This window comes from Mercenaria mercenaria, chromosome 13 (genome assembly GCF_021730395.1).
Source record: "Mercenaria mercenaria strain notata chromosome 13, MADL_Memer_1, whole genome shotgun sequence".
Classification (NCBI taxonomy): Eukaryota; Metazoa; Mollusca; class Bivalvia; order Venerida; family Veneridae; genus Mercenaria; species Mercenaria mercenaria.
The window spans coordinates 15,367,136-15,389,499 of record NC_069373.1 but is presented as its reverse complement, the minus strand read 5'-3'; the positions used below and the strand labels follow the sequence as shown (position 1 = coordinate 15,389,499).

General features: G+C 35.7%; 2 protein-coding genes across 2 annotated transcripts; one reads left to right on the top strand and one right to left on the bottom strand.

Annotated features, from left to right (window-relative positions):
- Positions 1–1,221: 1,221 nt before the first annotated feature.
- Positions 1,222–20,960, top strand: LOC123529674 (uncharacterized). The gene is made up of 3 exons (XM_045310114.2): positions 1,222–1,635; positions 11,986–13,636; positions 15,212–20,960. The coding sequence occupies exons 2-3, from the start codon at positions 12,014–12,016 to the stop codon at positions 17,237–17,239; spliced, it is 3,651 nt and encodes a 1,216-aa protein (XP_045166049.2). The 5' UTR covers positions 1,222–1,635; positions 11,986–12,013; the 3' UTR covers positions 17,240–20,960.
- Positions 4,234–9,709, bottom strand: LOC123529673 (uncharacterized). The gene is made up of 3 exons (XM_045310112.2): positions 9,163–9,709; positions 7,796–7,891; positions 4,234–6,036 (listed from the first exon to the last, which is right to left on the bottom strand). The coding sequence occupies exons 1-3, from the start codon at positions 9,293–9,295 to the stop codon at positions 5,837–5,839; spliced, it is 429 nt and encodes a 142-aa protein (XP_045166047.2). The 5' UTR covers positions 9,296–9,709; the 3' UTR covers positions 4,234–5,836.
- Positions 20,961–22,364: the final 1,404 nt, after the last annotated feature.

Genomic DNA, 22,364 nt, shown 5'->3' with positions numbered 1-22,364 from the left:
CTCATATCTAACCGTATTTGCAAAGGAACGTGCCGAATTTAAAGTAGCATATTTGTTTAATTCATTTTTTTTAATAAAGAACGTTGCATATAATATTGAAAGATAGAAGAAAACCGTTTTTTTTAATCATAGATAAGTATAATAATAATATATTGTAACATACAATATACAAATGTAAATCTATTTTAGTTATATATTGTTTCGCCATTATAACTACATTGCATGTTGATCTAGTGTGTGAAACCAATAATGTATATTGTATATTACTTCTACGAAACATTTTACGATTTTAATGTAAGAATAGCATTAAAAAACTTTTATTTCATTTTAGGTGTGTTTAATTGTATACTGATGTGGACTGCTTTCTCGTTGAATAGAACTCTTAATTTTACAAACAACTCGTGATTCTACATTCGCAACATGGAGACCGCTCTCACATCAATGTTATTAATCTAACAAATATTCATATACTTACCAAAATAGGCTATCCGCCCTTCTGATAGTTGCTCAAAAATGTATGTTGCTAAATTCCCAAAAAAGTGCGTGACCGGTTTCTGTAAAGGGTAAATCATTGCAGAATATTTGCAGTGCACGCTCAGTGGTAAAGGAATTTGCTTCGGTACTGGAATGCTCAATTTCCACTTGGAGCCAGTCTGGTGTGACCGATTGGTGAGCTGACAGGATTTCATAGAATGGTTATCGACTTCCGGTCTGAAAGATAGGGTTTGGTAAGTAAAAGTACACAAGGCAAATATAATCCTCACAAGTAAAATTGGTTGACCCTTTCAAACATGGATGACATTTTAGTAAAGCAACAGTTTACCTTACCTTTTATGTATTTCAAAACCTAAATAAATAAGAGGCATAATGTCATCTCGGTCAATATAATAACTGGAGTGTAATGCCATTGAGAAGAGCTGTTTAACTACCAACAGTGAACGTATCATACCATAAAAAAAAACAAAAAAAAACAAAAAAAAAAAACATTAAAATTCCTGGACTGGTAAGATAGTCAAAAAGTTTTTGTTCGCTTTAGAACTACTTCAGAGTCTGTTATAGGTCATGACTGTAACATGAAAAACAGAAATATCTTAATGACTGTTTTTTCTTGTTTTCGTTATTCTCAGCTAAACGTACAGGATATCAACAACATGCACACGTTGTATGTGAATATGTTTCACCAAATATATACTTAATGTTTTACATTTGTGACAGCCCTTATAATACTAAAGCAGACATAAAACATCTTCATGTGCAAAATTATGCACGGCTGGAGTGTGTATTACTTCATTATATAATGAAGGATTATATACACGTTTGTATTTGGTCGTTACATTAATTATAACATTGATCAATTGGTGCATAAGAGAACAAAAATATTTAGAAACAAATGGAAATTTATGTAAAACCTTAAGTAAAATATAGATTTGTTCACCGACGTCAACACATACTGCTGCAACGTGAGGATATAGAATGATGAATTATGTAAAGTTTGCAGGGAGGAAACATTTTTAATCTCTTAAATTGTGAACTATACTAAACGGAAACAGGTCGTGTCATTTAACATGTGTTAATCTGTTCGGAAAGGACAATACAAAATTCTGAAGACTTTTTGATTGGAATCCTTATTTTCAGGTAAGATTGTACATGCAGTTAACTACAACTGAATGTTTAGTTAGGGATGGTGTATGTCTCTTTATGTATATTTTGGAGGACCATATAGCTTGTTTATTACGAAAGCTTGTCTTCTGTACTCGGGTTCCATAATTCTTAGGTATATAAAGTGATGATAGCCTGACACAAGTTGTATTTGCACAGCTTTTCTATCAGTTAACGTGTCATCAGTGGTAACTTCGACTGCGAACTGTTTCTTCTTCAATTGAAAAGAGTTCGTGAGCGTAATGAGCGTCTGTGGATGAAATAACCTATGTACATGCATAATATGCTGCTGATAATTCCTCTGTCAGATTCACAGAATAATTGACAGGTGTCATTGTTTAGTGCCAAGGTATTTTATCTAGGATGGTGCCTTTTAATGAATTTTTCCATCTTCCTAAATGTAGTCCCAATACGAAACCAAAATAAAAGAAAATGCAATAATAATAATAACTAGGAGAAGCATAAATACGTTATGTTGTACACCTATAAACTTTTAAGTTATATCAGTTCATAGTAGAAACCATTAGATTTTACAGCAAATTTGCGAACAGTACTGCTTAACCCTCCAAAAAAGTGAATCATCTAACTAAATTAATTCTGACTTTCAAGATTGACTGCGTTGAATAACTTAATATTAATTATTGATATTAAAACTTCTAGGGTGTATGTTTTGTATAATCAGCCTGTTTTTTATGATTAATTTGTGTTGTTTAAGCAATCTTTAATTGAAAGGAGCTATTTTCATTGCGAGAATTTTGCTTTTTGTTTTGTTTTTTACTTAGAGGTTTGTCTTGCGTTTGTGGTTTGGCCTCTGCCATTTCTCTTCTGATCTCTGTTCTCCTATACCTTCTGGTCTGGTGAGCGTCTTATAACTGTATCTTAAAGATGAAAGGCGGCGCAGATATGACATAATGACGGTGTGTATGCGTAGGAGCGCGGTGCTTCATGTCTGATTAATTGATATAAAAGATGTTCCTAGTGTATTTGTGATATAAATGTATATAGGATTATTATAATTTGATACATTTTGTTATATGTATGTACGTGGATAAGAAGTAAGGAAGTATTGCCAAAATACAAGAATGTCAGAATGTGTCAAATGACTTTGCCATCGTACTTGGAGATGCTTCGATATACAATTATCAGTTGAAGAAACTGCTATGATGTGTTATTAAATGTATTGACATGCCCTTGCTTCTTTCTCGCTCATTAACTTGATATTTTCATTTTATTTGTAGTGTCGGGAACGTAATCGGAGTAAATAAGTCACATTTCTATATAATGGGCGGACTGATAAATATTTTTTCGTAGAAAAAGTTTTCTTTAAAACCACAGGTATTCAGTCAATGTCACTTTCTTTCATGGAAGTACACAAAAATAAATGTTACTTTAAAAAACCACAAGAGTAAATACATGCCTCAGAAACAATTTTATCACGTAGTAGAAGTGACAGTAAGGTAACACTATAAACAATATACAGATGGAAGGTTTTATAAAGCTATTAGCTGACCGAAGTTGACATTTTGTCACTAAGTAGCGCGAAGGACAATAATAATATTAAGGCATTTTCATCAACAATGTCTAAAATGACGTATACGCTGACAGTTGAATAATATACGAACGTAAGAGCAACAAACAAAACATATATCTTTTATCTTGTTTTTTAATTGTTTCACGAATGAACTCTCAAATTTTAATATTTTATCAGTCACTGTAGCAATTTCACAAAAAGTCGTAGTAACCTGCAGATATTTCATTACAATCCAGGTAATCAAGTCAAAGGTTAAACTGAGTGAAATAAAAAGGTCATTGTCGCAATAAAATGCTTACATCAAAGTTTGCCGTCTACCAGATTACATGTATTTGTCACTTGCGGTCCCGTTGAGAAAGATGTTGTCATCGAGAAACCATGCAAGGCGTTTTCTGATTGGTTATCAATCTCTTGAAACTGACCAATGACAAGATTGCATACCACGTTATTTTATTACTATTCCAAACACTTGGAAAGTATTCGGGGAGGTATTCGCAAGCATAATCGCCCAGGGTGGCCAACCCACGTGACTTTGCGGGGAAAATGTCCCGATTCAGGTCACATTTTTCATAAATTTCCCTTGTTACTTGACGGATTTTCATAAGATAAAAAGTGTCGGAGACAGCAAAATGAGTGCTTTCATCCGCATGAAACGTCTGCGATCAGTTCTCGGTACTTTTCTCACACAGTTCGCCCAGTTAGGAAGTGTGTACGTTATATACTCAGTTGGTCTATGACAATCAGTTGGGCGAAGAGTCTGAGAAAAAGTACTGAGAACTTGTGGCGGACATTGTGCGGAGGAAAGCACTCGTTTTGCTGTCTCCGACGCAATTTATTTTATAAAAATCTGTTAATTTATAAAGAAAATATTAGCAAAATGTTTACTGAATCGAGACGTTTTCTCTATGTGCACGGGATCCAAAAGTCAGGTGAGTTGGCCACATATATAAATTGTCGGTGTACATTTCATGTAGTCAAATTTAGCCACCTAACAGCCGTTAAATCAGCTAAAAACCAAAAAAGAAACAATAAATTTAACCACATTTCAAAATTATATTTTGTTTATTTTTAAGATCAGTAAAATAACAAGAAAATATTTATACACATAACGATGTTAAGAAGACCTGCTTCGGTGATGCATAGATAACAATCGTGTTCTTCAATTACGAAAACAAATTAATAAGGAAAACTTCATAAAAATGTGTAAAAAGTCGTAAGACTCAAAATAAAAATGTGCAAAACAATAATAACAGTGACAAAAGATTGATGTAAAATCGGTTTTACAACAGAAAAGGGTAAATATGTCCAAATAACAATCTACCCCGAAAGGATTTATGAGCATGGTCACGTATGACAAGTAATAGTTATAGTATGTGTGACAGTGTGTTACCAGGATATATCAGAGCTAGGAGTACATCGAGGGTATTTTTCTCTGCACATATCGTCGAGGCCGGTAGGCCGAGACAGATATGTGAAGAGAAAAATAACGAGATGTACCCCTAGCTCTGATATATCCTGGTAACACACGAGCATTACATATTATAACTGTTTTATCGCATAGTTTATCATTAAAATTTATATATTATTTTCATTTAAATTTGTTTATTATTATTTTTACTATTTTGATTCCCTTTCTGCGCCTCGCTGATTGAAACACTAAAACTTCTGTTTTAGAAAATGTGTTCCCCAGATAAAAGTACCCAACAAATTTCTGCTTTGGTTTTAAATCTTTGCATTTCATTGGCCAGACATATTGTAAAACTTGTTGTTTTGTTTGTAAAAAAAATCAAAAGAAACCATTTGAGAAATCTCAGAATTTCATATATTTCATGTATTTCTGAATTTGGCAATAACTATCAAGTTTTTGAAATATTCTAGTTTATTTATTCTTTTACTTTATAAATGTAGGTGTTTGTGACAATTCTTTCTCTGTGAACTGTAAATTGGAGCTAAAATAATCTTTTCTTTGAAAGGAAAAAATTATACTCCCTTGATAGGACCTCAATAGAGAAAAAGTGTTCCGATATATATCGGAACAGTTTTACTGTGCTGATATATATCGGAACACTTTTTTTCTTATGAAACACCATAGAGATTTCCGTGTTGATATATATCGCAACAGTTTTGTAAGATATCAGCACAGTTTTGTAGTAATAATGTGTGTTACTATGTATAACATACTGCAAAGATCAAAGGAAAATTGCCGCACTATGCGATAAGAAATAAAAAGAAAAACACTCGTGCAGAAGAATACCAAAAATAAGAACAAATAAATTAAGTAAAGGAAACCCTGTATATAAGACTACAGTCTAACAAAAATTCTCTACAAAATAAAAAAGACGTTTCTATGTATAAAATACTGTAACTAAAAGAGAAGCCACCTTTAAACTAAACAATAACAAAATTACTTTCACACATTCAAATGAAACTAACTACCATTATAAGATATAAACTATATATCACTATAAGATATAAACTGTATACCAAATAAGAAAATCATGGCTGTTGATAATCAGTAACTTTGGTCAAATATTTCAAAAAGTACAAAGATGGTGTCATCCGTATAACAAAACTTCATTTGAAAACATATAACGAAAAACTTTTTTGACTGCTTCCCTCCTTGCCATTCGTTCTAAATGTCAAAGGTCAGTAACGGGTTCTGTTGGCTCCTCTGTTTTCTGGCGAGGACGAAACTTTCCTCTTTCTAAGCCGTCGGATCCGGCGGCGGTTATAAAGAATGACAGCAATAAGTGGTAGTAATATGATAGGAATGACTGCTAATACTATCCCAACAACAAGTACTTCTGCGTCCTTGTTTGATGATGCAAAAACACACAGTAATATACCTGAAATAGAGAATAAAATGGGACATTAGAATATGTGATTTTTTTTTCAAAACTTATCAGATTATTTAGTATTGTGTACATTAAGACATCCTGAAATGAACTTTGACATCACATAAACGTTTGTCCTTTGAAGTAAAATTGCCTTTGTAAAGTAAACGTTTACTTAATACTTAATCTTGTTTAACGTCAATTTTACACTGTTGTCAAGTCAAATTTTCATTTTAATCATTAAAACCTTGATAATCTGTATAAACGAAACGTGACACTATTTTGGTGAAAATGCTAGTGTCTGCATGTAATTATCTATACTTTCACTAATTAATGGCATTTTTTTACCAAAATCTCCTCCCTGACAACTTTCAAAATAATTATTTGCGTTCAGTAGATCTGTCTCTGTTATGGAACCCGTTATGTGACACACTCATTATACTCCCAAATGCATACTATATCGTGGCTGTATTTGTAGTCATGAATGTCCGTCGATCCGTCCGTAATTCGTGTCCGTTCCATGTCTTCTTAACCGCAAGAAAGATTTCCATAAAACATGTATCAATTTTTAACTGCATAAAGACGATGTAGACAGTGCAAAATCAAGATCACTAGATACAATGCCACATTTGGCGGTCAAAGGGCAAAGTGTCTGCTCCATAATGTTAAAAGAGCTGCAAAGACTTCCATAAAACTAGCAGACGACGTACAAAGTGCACAGGTCTCTATGTCTGAGGTCAAGGTCATATTTCGAGATCAAAGGTCAAATAGCTTAACTTCCTGTCCGCTCGAGATCCTCTTAACCGCGGAACGATACTTATATACTAATAACACTAATATGCTCATCAAGAGACATGCTAAGCGCAAAATCCAGGTCAGTGTCATTCCTTTATCGTATAAACCGCCTGGAAAAATTTCATAAATTTAGCACCCATTGTTTATCTCATAAAGACGAAGAGTCAACGATTACATAATTTAAATCTGTGTCCACACCATACTTTCTAAACCGCTTGAATAGTTTTTATAGAATAAGCACCAATTGTTAACCACATCACAACAACACGCAAAGTAAACAACCAATGTCACTAGGCTCAAGGTCAAGGTCACACGTCAAAGATCAAATGGTTCAAATATTTGGGTTCGCTCTATATCTTTTTAACCATAAAAAAGATTTTCATAAAATTAGCACCAGTTGTCAACCTCACCAAGACAACGCATGGAGTACACAACCCAGATCACTTGGTCTAAGTTCAAGGTCACATCTGAAGATCAAAGGCCATTATTCACATTTACCTTCCCTGTATCAAAGCGGCGTCTGAGGGTATTATCGCCTTAAATGATAGCTCCAGGTTACTTAAAAAACGAAATCATAATTCGTTATAACGAAATATAATGTCACTAAAATGCCTTTATTAGAGACCCTGACCACAGACTCACCTTCTTACCAGGCTTAACATTGTGTAAAGTTCTATTTGAATCCCTCGAATAGTTTTAAAGTTATAGCTGACACAGAAGAAAAAATGAACTGACGCACATACAGATGGATTATTACAAGCTTCACTTTTGGACCCAGCTTGATCGAATAACATTCACTGTAAAAGTGCAAGTGACTTTTATCCACTCTGACCATATTTCTATTCAAGCTTTATCTCTTTTCATGTGTGAATTATGCCCAGACACCCATACGCACCCCTTGTCTAGATGTCTGTATTAAAATGAAATACATTTTGTGTTTTCACTATCTAGTAAATATTATAAGAATTAACGTTACCTGTCGGTAAAGCCAGGAAAAACAAGATACCGACGGCTATTGTTGTAAGACATCCACTCAAGCAACAAATCTCCAATTCCTCCGTCTCTTCTTCATCTGTAATTAAAAAGAAAAAAACGGGTCCTGAATTTTACTTATTAAGGAACTCCTCATTTAAATAGAAATTATATCATGGAGTCAGAATAAATCCGTTGGATTTGACGACGAAACATCCAACCATATCATGTTGTACAGCTACGAATGTGTGTATATGTCAGTGATGTACATGTAAATAAACTCAAAGCGTTCTGTTTTTTTCTATTTCTGCCAATAAAGCTCAAGAAAAACATTTTAACTTATTTAACATTAATATATAACTGAAATATATGCTTTCGTCCTAATCAGTGCATTCATCAACATTAAAACAAACTGTTGTATTTAGCATAGGGACTTGGACATGAAACAAAGCGAAACTCCTACGCGTTCGTAATAGAAGACTGGCATAAACGACCACCGTCACGAAATAACGCTAAATATTATTATGCACCCGATGAAGGGGACCATGTAAAAGTCGAATATTTACATAAAGGATGGTTTTGTGTGATGACAATACACTAATATAAAACAAGATGATGAAAGTCCCGCTAAACTGAGCTTAATATTTTATGAATGTAATTCAAATAATGATCTTATCAGATAAATCTTTAAACAGATTTATGAGATATGGTTCATGAATATAAAGTTATGCTGGTTTTGTAAACAGTCCACTAATAATATTGCCATTTTAAAACTGTCCCAATTTGTGCCAAATGGTCCGTTAACCGTTTCATAGATAAGATATGTTAAACATCGACAAGATAACATTGTAATATACTGAACCGATAGAACAAATGTATGAGAATAACATATATATATATTATGTAAAACAACGTTCCGGATTCTGTACCAGTACACATCTGTTCTCCGCAAGTAACTGCCAACTTCTCCACATGAATCAGAGGCGGAGGACGAATGATTTCAGACACAATGTTTTTTATCAAAAAAAAATCGCTTTGTAAAAGCAACTGTAAATGAGATTATAGATAAAATAGATACATGACATGACTCTATCACACACAGATCGAGTATTATCACAAGATAATTCATATTAGTTTAGTTAAATTGTCAACACGTTGTATCCAGTTAAATTTAATTTAATTTAATTGAGTAATAACTGATGTATGCATATATATTTGCTCCATTAATTCAATTTTCCTGATTATTCTCCGTAGCTTATTTTGGGCTTCGCTTAAATATTGTTTCAGCAATACTCCGACGTTGTGTTGAATCCCTCAGTTAAATATTATAGACACAATATGATGGCCGATTTTAGAGTATAACAAAATTACCTTCATCGTTAATATCGGTATGTTGCCGGTTCGAAACATTTCCTTCTACCGCCGACGAGCACGTCACAACTGTATGGCTTCCTGAACTCTGTTTCAGATCATGTTTTCCCCAACGTCCGAGACATTTTACCATTGTAGTTCACTATCAATAAAACAAATTGTCCCTTGTTCGCGTGTTATAAACAATCATTAAATTTCCTAAGTAAGAATACGATCAATATGCCATTGTAAATCCGCTTTCAATCCAATGAAAGCAGGAAACAGGTAGTACGTACTTTTACAATAGATGTAGGGCAACACAGGTATTGAAAATTTTACGGCGTGTTGGCCGACGATTAGATACTATAGTACTCTGTCAATATTTACACTACAAGTTAACGCTGAGACACAACAGAATAGTTATTTATAGTATATTAATCCAGTTTTAAGACCAAGGACTAGTTACATCCGTGTCCTGGTGACTCAGTCAAAACAAAGTTAAATACAACAATTGCGGTCGAAAAGTGGGATATTATCAGGACATGTAATCGATAATATCCCTCTTCACCTTTCTTATCAAATCAAGAGTACAATGACGCTTAATGATATCGATTTGTTTTACCTTAAACATAATCCCTGACAGGACATAAATATTAAGCAAATTGCATAAATAGTATATCGTTAAGTAAATAAATATACAGCCAGCTGTCTTTCTAGTCGGCGATATTCTGGGAGTATTTATATCATATAAGAACAATGAATAATTTCACTGCAGCCTTTATAATTAGACAAATTTTGATCTTATTGTTGAAAATGCACGTTTCAATATTGTTTTCAAGCCCGTTAATCTTATTTGTACAGAAAATGCATGAGATTACATGAAAACGAATTCCCTTCTTAAGTTTGTTGTATAAGTTTCCGTAAACGACAGCAAATCGGGATATTACTTTTTATATCATGCGCATGCATTTTTTTTTACTCATAAAAATGAAACGTGAACGCACGACTTTTTTATCCAACATATTCTCGTGCATACATACACAAGAACGCACTGTTTTTTTACAACGTAACGTACATGTATATAAAATGTAAAAATTCTTCCGTTAGGAGTGGGGTTGGGGGGGGGGGGGGGGGGGGGGGGGGGGGGGGCTTTTGTTTACATTCCTTTATAAAGCCTCATTATGGCTGTTTCTTTCCATGCTAGTCTACTGCAAAAACAAAAAAAAATGTAACAAGTTCAATTTGCTACCCGTTCATGACAATTTTAGGTTGCCTAAATTTCAGTGAAATTTGTTCTTAGTTGAGTGGACGTGTGACGAAAGCTGACTTATTCTAAGGCCTAATCATCCAAATATATGTATTAGCTTTAACTGTTTGCAGCGTCCTATCAAAATTTCTGATCAGATACTTTACATTGGATCATTTTCCCGCATGATTTATTTCATAGTTAGCAGCCTCAGTCGCCGTGTTTAATATAAAATCGCGAGAAGCGAGTGTATCGTGCAGACTAATATTCAAGGTCAGGCACTGCTATTGTTTTTTCCATAGACTTGGATTATAAGAAATGACCCTGGCACATACCCCAACATTGAAAAATGACCATTAAAATGTGATCCTTTCAGTAAGACAGCATTTCAGCATTGGAAGGAAATGTTTCGAACCGCCAACCTACCCCCTTAGTTGAATGGCATTTAGAGGCAAAATGCCCACTGACATCTACTATTCTAAATAGAGCATTGAAGAGTCAAGTATTCAGCCAGACATTTGGATAGAATATTCCAAATTTCACAGCAAACATTGTATTGCCTGATTTTGACACGAATTCTATGATTGTAAACATAACCTTTTTATCCAATCAGCTTACGTCTCATTGACTCTTACGGGTTCCCTAAACATTTTTTTCAACCAATCCAAAGCCGCGTTTCATTTCCAACCACTGACCTCAAGGATATTTTGAATTCGTGAGTGGCATTATCCGTGAATATTAGTAAAATGAAATCATACCGAATATTACAAACTTTACAGTAGCAGTGTCAATAGAAATGTTTACCCTGTTAAATTTCTAAAACGGACGTGTCCATCTTTCAATTTGGACAGTACCATTAACTGTTAAAAGGGGTGCTTACCAAAAAGATACTGACTGAATGGCGAACAGTGCAGATTATGATCAGACTGCACGAATGTGCAGGCTAATCATGATCTACACTGGTCGCAAAGGCAGAATCAACCGTGTCTAGCATGATAATGGTTAAAGATCTGCGAGTTGAAATTGTAAAGAAGTACAGCTGGATTCTTTGGCACATTATTACTGCATAATTAACGCAATAGAAAAGATTGTTGCTTAGTATACTGCCAAAGTGACAAGTTTATATATTAAATGTTTCATTTAATATTATTCACAAAATTTGGTTTTTGTTTTTCGTTTTATTAAAATATTTTTTAAATTCCCAAAAACTGACATAAAATCTGAAGACACCAACCCCTTGCAAATGATGAAACACATTACCAAGAATTAAAGAAATAAGCCTGAAAATTTCTAAACACAAAAACGTTTTAAAATTGCACGCATGCGTATACACAAAATGAAATGAACATACACACCCGTTGAATCAAGATAGCATGTACACCCAGGAAAACGATAGTTTAAAACCCTATATGAGATGATAATCTCCACCTCAAGACGATTTTATGATTTAAAGTTTTCATATGTTTCTTTAAATTAAAAATATTCATCATTTAGTGAACACGTTTTGTCGCAAGAGAAACGCCACTTGGCATATATGAAGACACAGGTTTCCGTTACTATCACACCAATAAATGTATATCGAAATTTTTTCATTACAGGTACTCAACAGAACGGCATTAACAGGCTATGGCAGATCATAATTCAAAGCATTCTCCGCAAGAACGTCGTCGGAGTCGCAAACAGACGATCTTATCACAAAGTCCCCCAGAGATTGTGTCCATTTCCACGGACGATAATGAATATGTAGAAAAATCACCTGAAACTGAAACAGACGATAATGTCTTTGAAGAAGAGTCGGCAAATATCTCAACTACACATAACGTAACAAGTACTGAATGTCCTCATCTAGGAGAAAACATTCTAGCAGAAAGTGATGCTCAAGCGTCAGAAATGACTGACGACGAAAACAACGAAGACATCATTACAAACAATGATGTTTCGGATATTGTGTATGATGACACAAAGCCAAAAAGACTTTCCCACAACAGACCACAGAAATTAGAGTTAGAAAACAATACCCAGAACGCGTTACACGAGACTATAAGCTATCTTATATCTCCTGATGACAGCCCTACAAGAAGAAAAAGAAGGCCGCTTAATTCTACACGGTCTGAGCCTGTAATGAGTCAAAGCAACAGCAGATGTGGAATTGAGGATACAAAGGATACAGAATTTGAGACTAAAACGAGAAGAGCGACTGATCACGAGAACAGACAGATGCAAACGTTAAGAAAGCCACGTTACTCAAACAGCCCAGAGAGCAACCGGAAAAAGGTGTCCTCACCTGTTCAAAGACTCATGGTCAAGAACAGCGCTTTAGCGGCGGCAGCTGCTGCAAATAGCAAAGACCGGAAGTGTTCATCTGAAGCACGACTGACAAATTATGATAAGCAGTTAGTTTATATAGCTCCTAGACGAAAGATTTCATCTGATGCCAGGTTGGAGCATAGATATTTAGAGGAACATCTGTCGCTTCCTAGCAAAAATGTACCGAAAAGAAAAGTTTCTTTCGATACAAGTGCACTTATTAATGGAAACAGGATGATGCCACTCAATGATGAACCAGTTATGAAAGAAAAACCGCATATTATAGAGGAAGTTTCAGAGTCTATTGCTGACACGCCCGAAACTGGACATAATATTCAGAGAAGCCCAAAACTTCATATTCCTAAGGTCATCCTTACAACAGACGATGACGAGGGTTTTGACCAAAATGACAAAGACAGCCCTGCGAACGAGGAAAGCTGCAGTGAGAATAGTGAAGAGGGTGAGGAGGGTTATGCGAGTGGCTGTGATAACAAAGCGTACATAAAAGATGAAGATGAATATGTACAACCAAAAGAAACATCAAATCCAGCCAGTCCAAGGCAGGCAAACGGTACACGAGAAAGGCGTCTCTCGCCTATGTCAGATCCATCGTATAAGTTTAACGAGGCTGCAGTTCTTCCGCATACAAACATGGACTATTTAACAATTGACAGAAATACTTCAGCAAACTCTCCCGGGTCCTATGCTGTACGGCGAATATCTGCCTATGATGATCAGAGCCCCCCAAAATCTATTTTGAAAACGAGACGTGACGACGCCGAGTCCATAAATTCAGAGGACTCTGTAGGAGTTAAGAATTTTAAAGTGAGGAAAGACTCCATTGCGTTGTTTATGGACCAGCACGGTGAAATCGCTATGCAGGAACTAAGGAAACAACACACGCACAGATTCAGATGTTTCGGGAAGGGTGACGTCAAACAGGTACGGTATATACGCTCAGAATAACATTTTCGGGAAGGGTGACGTCAAATAGTTACGGTACAGGTAAGAAACCACCAAATGTTTCCCATATACATCCAATACAACAAAATGGCGAGTACGGCCTTCCATAAAGCGAAACATGTAAATCTAATCACATTTTTCAAGCACTGTCTTAATTCTACCAAAATGTTAACCTTGATACTTTATTTGAGCATTTCTCACGTTAATGATATGACCCACTGTTTACTTCGTTGGCATTGCGGGAGAAATCTTTTCATGAAACCTTTTTCCAGTATACTTCAAATGTAGCAAATATTGTCAAAACGTATAATAAAATACTTTAAACGCAGAAAAAGGTCCAGTTTTAAAAAAAAAAGTCCATTCTTGGTGTTTTTTGTTTGTTTGTTTGTTACATTACTGACCAATCAGAACGGACTAAACATTATCTCATTCAAAGGTATAAGATACCGTATTCCCAGTAAGTTCCTTATTCCCTTTTATTTATTTTTATATTGTTTTTCTTCCTTTTTTTAATTTGCGGTCTCTGGCCTATATACGGTCAGATTTAGATCTTGCGTTAAGGGTGACGGCAAAGAGGTACGGTATGTACGCTAAGACTAGATGTCAAGTTTAAACCTTTTGGTTAATCCAAGAATTAAATACATTGCAGAACTGTTTTTGCGGTCAATTATTCTAACATAATAATGGAAAAAGAATAAGCTAGGCTTCTGTTATAATGTCTAGTACCACAGTCATCAAGCATTCTATAAACTCCTCGGCTAATGTAGTGTGTTGCAAAAGTACAGAAGTGTGTTTTGTACATTCTCGTTTTGTTCTGTTTGCTACGTGCAGAATGATTCGAAAAGTTTATCATTGTCAAACCTTACGACATTCTAATTTTGCAAATAATACACCGTGTGGATCAGTCCACTACAAGGTCTGTGAAATCGTCTTTAAAGTTAGCGACAATGGGAAGAATGTTGTTCTCTTACACTGTTACGTGCACATACATAAGGAATGCTTCTAGCTTCACTAACAACACATAATTAGAGCCAGTATTATATGAGACCTCATTCATATATACATAATTATATTTTATTTCCGTACAAAACATGCTTTTGCATTATTAGTTAGCAAGATAAATTGTTGGATTTGCCATTGACAATAAATCGAACCATTTAATGGATCAGTTCCGTTGCTGTTATTAACATGGGCACAGAGTTATATTTACTTTTAGGGTATTAGGTGTTACTTGGCTCACACCATCAAAGGTGTAAACTTGAGTATCCGTTTTGTTTTAGGTAGGAAACAAGCTTTTTAACTGGCCTCACAAACGCATAAAATTCAGTATATTATTGTGAGAACGTATTGCACAGTTTCATAGTGTATTGTATAAATCATTTATTTTTCAAGATTTATCATTATTTGTTGTAAGATTCTTGCTCTTAAAAACCTGACAGTAGAGTAATTTCTTTGGAAATAAAGTATATTCAAATTAGCACATATATAAACACCCTGCAATGATAATAACGACATAAGATCGATTGACATATCTCTGCACTTGTTTATTTTCAGTTATGGGAGAATCGGAAACTGCTGGTGGAAAAGTACAAACTTCATTTATTAGTTTTAACACTTTTCTTGCTGACCTTTTCTTTCGTTATTGTTGGTCTTCATTTTCACAGCGAACATCACAAGAAAATGGCATCTTCACAAAAAGTTTTCTTTGACGCAAAAGCCAGAATTTTAACGCTCAGTGATGTACAGAACCGTGACACACTAACAGGGACAGTAGGTTTAGGTATTCCATCTTGGAAAATGCCAACACATTGCTATCCTAATTATAAAAAGATTATGGATAAGACTTGTTTGAAATGGAAAGAGCACGGACAGCTAGATATCGCTTACTTTATAAAAAACAACACCCAGTGCTATAACATAACTTGGAATCTATTACCAGGGACTTCTGCATACGACTGTTACGAAATTGGAGGAAGGAACTGGTATGGTCCTCTGAATATGACCAGATCTCAGTGGCCTATCAGATCAAAGCCCTTTAGCTTTACTGCAAGTAAGTCAAAACATTATGGAAGTGGAACTTTTGCATCGGCTGTAGAATATTATTGGTTATCGTCTCGTGGCGAGGCTGTTGTTGTTGATTCAAACTTCCCTTTAGAAGTAAGTTGGAACAAAAAGAAACACGGATCGTTTTGTGCAATCAGTAAACGTTCAGGCGACTTCTACAGTAAAACCGAAGCAATAAAACGGACATTCAGCTATTCAGTGTGTAATGGTATAGATATTCAAACCACGCATGCGCTAATCAGAGAAAGGTTCTATCCTGCCGTCACTAGCCTACCAGACAGAGATTTTCTAGAGAACCCGCACTGGTCTACAGTATCAGACTCGGACGATTTTCGTCTAAATGGTAGTGTTGTTAAAAATGTTGCTGAATCAATTAAGACCAATAAGCTGAATTGCAGCACGATTGAAATAGACGGAAAATGGGAACACAGATACGGCGACCTCACCTTTGACAAACAATTGTTTAACAACATGACTGACCTTGTTCTGGGAATTGCAGATACAGGTTGTGGCATTTCATTAAATGTCTATCCCTTCTTCGGCTTCCATTCTAAAAATTTCATAGAAGGTATGAATAGAGAATATTTTGTAACGAACACAGGAGGAACTGTTCCAGCTCTTCTTAAATGGGAGCACGGTGTGGGAGCCATGTTGGATGTTTCCAATCCAGCAGCTCGAGACTGGTACGTGGGGAAGATACGGCGCATTGCTTCAGACTACGGTATTGATACGTTTCGTCTTGTCTATGGATCTTCGGCTTGGGTTCCTAAGAATCCCGTATTTCATAACGACGGCATTAGTCCAGCTAAAGTAAAGCTATTGTTTTCGGATCTGATGGCCACGTTGGGAAACGTCGTTGTTGAAAGTACGTCTCAGTCGCAGCATATCTCAACGTTAGTTGGCATTCCATCTGCAGTCGTCACTTCCGGAAGTCAGTTTTGCCTGAAAAATATCATACCGGACATACTTAATTTAGGCCTTATGGGATACCCTTTTGTTTTGTCAGACGGGTTTTCAACTGATGAAAGTAAGAATAATGCTGATTTCATTCTTCCGAGCAGGGACCTTTTTATCCGATGGATGCAGTTGTCCACATTCCTCCCCGCTATTAGATATACGGTGAAACCTTGGTCTTACGATGCAAAAGTTGTCGAGGCCTCTAGAAATCTTACAAAACTTCACAGTCAGGTTGTTCTTAACACTATTTTCGGCGCTGGTAGTGAAATTCTAAAAGGTTCCCCAGTAATTCAACCAATGTGGTGGAATAGGTCAAATGACAGGAAAACATTTATGATAGACGACCAGTTTGTGTTAGCAGACAAATACCTAGTTGCACCAATTTTATGTGAATGCGGAATGAATGAAGGTGTCGCGGAAAGAGATGTTTATGTTCCAAAAGGAGTGTGGAGGGATGCAACACACGACAAGGTTATTATTGGACCAAGGTGGATAAAGAAATACAAAGCTGCACAATTTGAAATACCGTATTTTGAGAGAATGCCTGAAATGGATTATTAAAGCTGTGTTAACTTTATGCCATATTTTATGTGTAAACAAAGTATTTATCCGGATAGGTATACGTAAGGGTGCATATACCTTGTCTGTGATCTGAATCCCTCATCTGTTCGCTCAGTTGAGTGAGTACAGTATAGATTGGAATACCAGTCTAGAAGACGCGATTTTGATGCAGGTGAGGTGAATGGTTTCCATGACAAGTTGACAGTAGTCAATACGTCTAAAGCCTTTCGTTCTTTCCATCTTATTCATGCTGGAAGATTGTCTGTTGCTTCTGACAACAAGACAGCAATGGTATGGAGACACAGTCCAAGAATGTACCACCGTTACATATTTACATTCGCCATGAACTTTGTGTAAAAAGAAAATAACGTTTGTTTTCATGTTAACAACATTGGTGCTATATAATATCAAGGGTAACCCATTTCCTTGATATTGCAAGCGTGATCTGTTGTCGTTCACCAGAAAAACAACAAACAAACTGGCGTCGATCGAAAACTACTTTGAAAATCGACAAACGAAATTTCAAAAAGAACGTTGGATAACTAAAACTCTTTTTTTTTCACGGTAAAAATTAACATTTAATCAACCCGACTATGCGATTTTTGATTAAATTTAATAACATTTTAAATTAAAATCAATGATTTATTTTTCATCAGAAGCCAAATAAGAATTTAACGTGGCCAGATCTTTTTAGCTGTACTGACTATTTATTGTAAAGAACTGTAGTCAAAGATTTATCGAGATTTTCTTAAAATTTTGGAAAGAAACCTGTTATTTTTGTACTGAGCGACAGATAAGGATTGGACGTTATTCTTTTTGTGCGTCAGTGCGTGCATAAACCACATTGGGACTTCTGGCAAATCATCCAAGAATCGATAGCCCCAGCGCAAATAAAACAAGAGCTGCTGGAGGACAGCAACGCTCGACTATTCAATAGCCTTGTCAATTGAATGAATATAAAAAAGGGGCATAATTTTGTAAAATTGCAAAACAGCGTTATGAAACCTGTACAAATTACTACACTACAATGCATATCAGCTCGTGACAAGTGTGTGAAGTTTCATTCATTTCCCATTAGTAGCTACTGAGATATCAGCTTACATAAAAAACTTAACCAAAAACTGCTAAGTCAAAAAGGGGGCATAATTTTGTAAAAAAGGAAAGTAGAGTCATGGAACCTGTGCACTGCATGTCAGATCATCACAGTGAACAAGGTGTTAAGTTTCAACCCATTCCCATCAGTGGGTACCGAGATACCAGCTTACATACAAAAACTAAACCAAAAACTGCTAAGTTGAAAAAGGGGCATTATTTTGTAAAAATGCAAAGTAGAGTTATAAAACCTGTGCACTGTATGTCAGATTATCACAGTGAACAAGTGTGTGATGTTCTAATCCATTCCCATCAGTGGATACTGAGATACCAGCTTACATATAAAACCTTAACCAAAATTTCTAAGTCGAAAAAGGGGCATATACTTTTGTAAAAAAGCAAAAAAGAGTTATGAGACCTGTGCAATGTAAGTCAGTTTATCACAGTAAATAAGTGTGTGAAGTTTCAGTCCATTCCCACAAGTGGTTACTGAGATACCAGCTTACATACAAAAACTTAACCAAATCGGGCCACGGACGCCGACGCCCACGCCCACGCATGGGTGAGTTCAGTAGCTCTACCTATTCTTTGAATAGTGGAGCTAAAACGCATGTAATTTTAAAGAGAGACCGTCTATCACAACATTTTTTATGAGAACACATTCAATAGCGTTAGCGTTTTATTCCAGACATAAATCTAGAAAATCATATCTGTTACATTTAAACTGTACCTGGTAATTAAACTATTTACACTACATGATATATTCTTCATCCATGCAAAACTTGTCATCCAAATTTGAATAATCAAGTTAATATGAATTTCTAATTGATGCAAATGAATGGGCGAAAACCAAAGTATAGCGTGGAAATGAACTTTACAGTTTTGGTTTTGGCAGTACTAATAATCAGTAAAGGTGTGTCAAGTGTCGGTATGGCTAAAACAAGAAATAAGTCTTCAGTTACGTCTCAGTGATGTCCCTTGCAATGTCACCTGTAAAAGTTAATTTTCGTGATGTGGCCAGCGTGCGTTTTCTGAATAAGATATAGTTGTAATATTCAGTTGGCGGATTTATGAACTAACAATTTCCACGAGTTAGTAATAGTCAAGTCTTGAATAGATTTTCATTGCTCCCGAGCGACAGCCGAGTCTAACACTTAATCCGCGGTATCGAAAGTAAATTAACACAACACCGTCATCCATCACCCTAGATTCAGAATAATAAACGTTATGAGCATGGGTTATATGGCAGCGTACTATATAAATATATGTACGCTTTAGGTAAGTTATTAGGTGTACAATCTGGTCATTTTTGCCTTAAAATTTAGTGTCCTGAACCCAATAAGCATAGAAACGACAGGCAGAAAATACCATATGATGAACAGAAGTACTAAGTACATGTAATACATCCGTTCTACTGTCTCCTGACATTTCTAAAAAGTGTATCTTTTATGTTTTTCTCGTGCTGGTAACCGTAAATATTTGCAGAATTTCAAAAATAACTACATGTATTTCCAGTCCGCTTATGCTTTTGTTTGCCAACAAAAATATATACACGGGAAAGCCCCTCTTTTGCTACAGAAAATAGGTTTTATTCCTTATTCTATCAGCCTCTTTTAATGTGATCTGTGATGTATTTTTTCTATTCTGATATTTTGTAGGTTCATGTATTAGTCATTCATTTTACTGTTAACTGTTAATTGATAGTCTATAATGTTTTTGTATAAAAAAAGATCATAATTATTTTCATTAAAACGTGACAGTACTGACGTAACGTCAGAAACTGCGCCATACAGACGCCGGGAAAAGGTGCTTATCCAGTTTTAGTATATATAAGACATTTCAAAATACAGAATATACAAGTGTGTAACGGAACGGTATCTCAATTGCACACTCTGAATCGATATATTAGGTGCTCAAAATCGTGCATTAAACGTCTGCATCTCCAAAGTCATTTTGGGGAACGTATAACCCGTCGCCGTGCTTTAATATTATTAAAACAACATGTCGACGTTACGTTGGCCTACTATTTGATGTCATACATTCGCCAGTAAATAGTGCTTCCATATTTCATTCACATTTTTTACTAAAAAGGCATAATTGAGCCGCGCCATGGGAAAACCAACATAGTGGGTGTGCGACCAGCATGGATCCAGACCAGCCTGCGCATCCGCGCAGTCTGGTCAGGATCCATGCTGTTCGCTAACAGTTTCTCCAATTCCAATAGGCTTTAAAGGCGAACAGCATGGAGCCTGACCAGACTGCGCGGATGCGCAGGCTGGTCTGGATCCATGCTGGTCGCACACCCACTATGTTGGTTTTCCCATGGCACGGCTCATATTAGAATCGAAATGATATACAGCAGGACCTCTTTGGTATATTAAATCAATAATACGCCACGTACAATAAATCCACAGGCGTATTTAAAATAAACTGTCCGTGTTGAAATATTTAAGCATGGTTCTGCTAGATATAGTATATCTTAATTATCAGTGTAAGAATTATATACTTTAAGTACACTTTTTACTGTTCACTCTACTTGCAGCCAAAAAAAAATTGTAATTTTTTAAAAAAAGAAAAATGTTTTAACATATGAAACTATATATCATTATTAAACAAAACTACAACAGTTGCATGTATTTGTTTTTGTTCTCTATGATTGCAAAGGTTTGCAGTAAGCAATCCATGTTCTTCCTGCATATAAAAAGTATAAAAATAATCACATGCAGTATTTTGCAGTGTGAATGACAGCATATTTGATATCGAAATTCGGCAATATGATTGTTTCACGAAAAGCAAAGTTGTACTTGGTTTGTATGACAAATTATCATGCAAGCTGTGCCCATCTTAGCAATAGGTTCCCCACATGTAAAATTGTGACGTTTGATTTTTTGTTTGTTTGTTTGTTTTGGGTTTAACGCCGTTTTTCAACAATATTTCAGTCATGTAACGGCGGGCAGTTAACGTAACCAGTGTTCCTGGATTCTGTACCAGTACAAACCTGTTCTCCGCAAGTAACTGCCAACTTTGAATGAATCAGAGGTGGAGGACTAATGATTTCAGACACAATGTCGTTTATCAAATAGTCACGGAGAACATACGCCCCGCCCGAGGATCGAACTCGCGACCCCGCGATCCGTAGACCAACGCTCTTACCTACTGAGCTAAGCGGACGGGCTTAATGAAATCGGGTGCGATACATTAAAGTGTACCATATTCCATTCCATATTTAAGTTTAATAAGGGTCCACCCGCCCTTTCAGGCACAGTATAGCTTTCGCTAACATTAAAGTGTATCGGTCAACTCCCCTTTTCTAATGTGCCGAACATGATGCGACAACACAGCTATATTTCCCAAATTAGCCGGCTCCACAGCCTTCCGCGTAAGTTTTAATCAGGCAGGTACATGTAATTAGGGTTTTAACACATTTAAGCAGAATTTCATGGGGGTCAGTTAAGATGAGCGGAATTTTCAAAAACAAGTTGCATCCTTGATAACATGTTTAAACAATAGCAAAAGCTGATCTTCATCCGATGTACAAGTATTGAAAAGGTCAAATGCACACTTGAACGCAAGTGTCGTCGAAAAAATCACGTTTTAGTCTAGCCCTAAATTGTTGTGACCTTAACGTTTTTACGGCGATTAATTTAGTCTCGGGGCGTCCATTTAATTCAAAAAGTATTTTTCTTTCATTTGATATAACAGTCCCGTTGAAACATATACGGTGATGTAATTTTCAAATATGCACTCCGACTATTCAGCGAAGGAATGCTTACTTTATTCAAAAACCATGCCAAAATCTTTCTACGAAATTGTTGTTTTCGAGCGAAATGACTAAGTAGTGTATAAAAAAACTGTTCCGTGGATTAAAAAAACAACTAAAGTTATCATATACATTTATTCTACTGTAAAAATGAGCGAAACAAATGCTGGGTCTCAGACTTCGTTTTCTCTGTATTGTCTGACCAACACCCCGCACCCCCAACCCCCAACACACGCACACTTCTCACGCGCAGTTTTGGGCCATATATACATC

Coding starts and splice junctions, on each gene's coding strand:
- LOC123529674 (XM_045310114.2), top strand. CDS start 12,014: ATGGCAGATCATAATTCAAAGCATTCTCCGCAAGAACGTCGTCGGAGT. Junction 13,637..15,211: donor GGAAGGGTGACGTCAAACAG/GTACGGTATATA, acceptor GTTTATTTTCAG/TTATGGGAGAATCGGAAACT.
- LOC123529673 (XM_045310112.2), bottom strand. CDS start 9,295: ATGGTAAAATGTCTCGGACGTTGGGGAAAACATGATCTGAAACAGAGT. Junction 7,892..9,162: donor TACCGATATTAACGATGAAG/GTAATTTTGTTA, acceptor TTTTAATTACAG/ATGAAGAAGAGACGGAGGAA. Junction 6,037..7,795: donor TTTCCTGGCTTTACCGACAG/GTAACGTTAATT, acceptor TCTCTATTTCAG/GTATATTACTGTGTGTTTTT.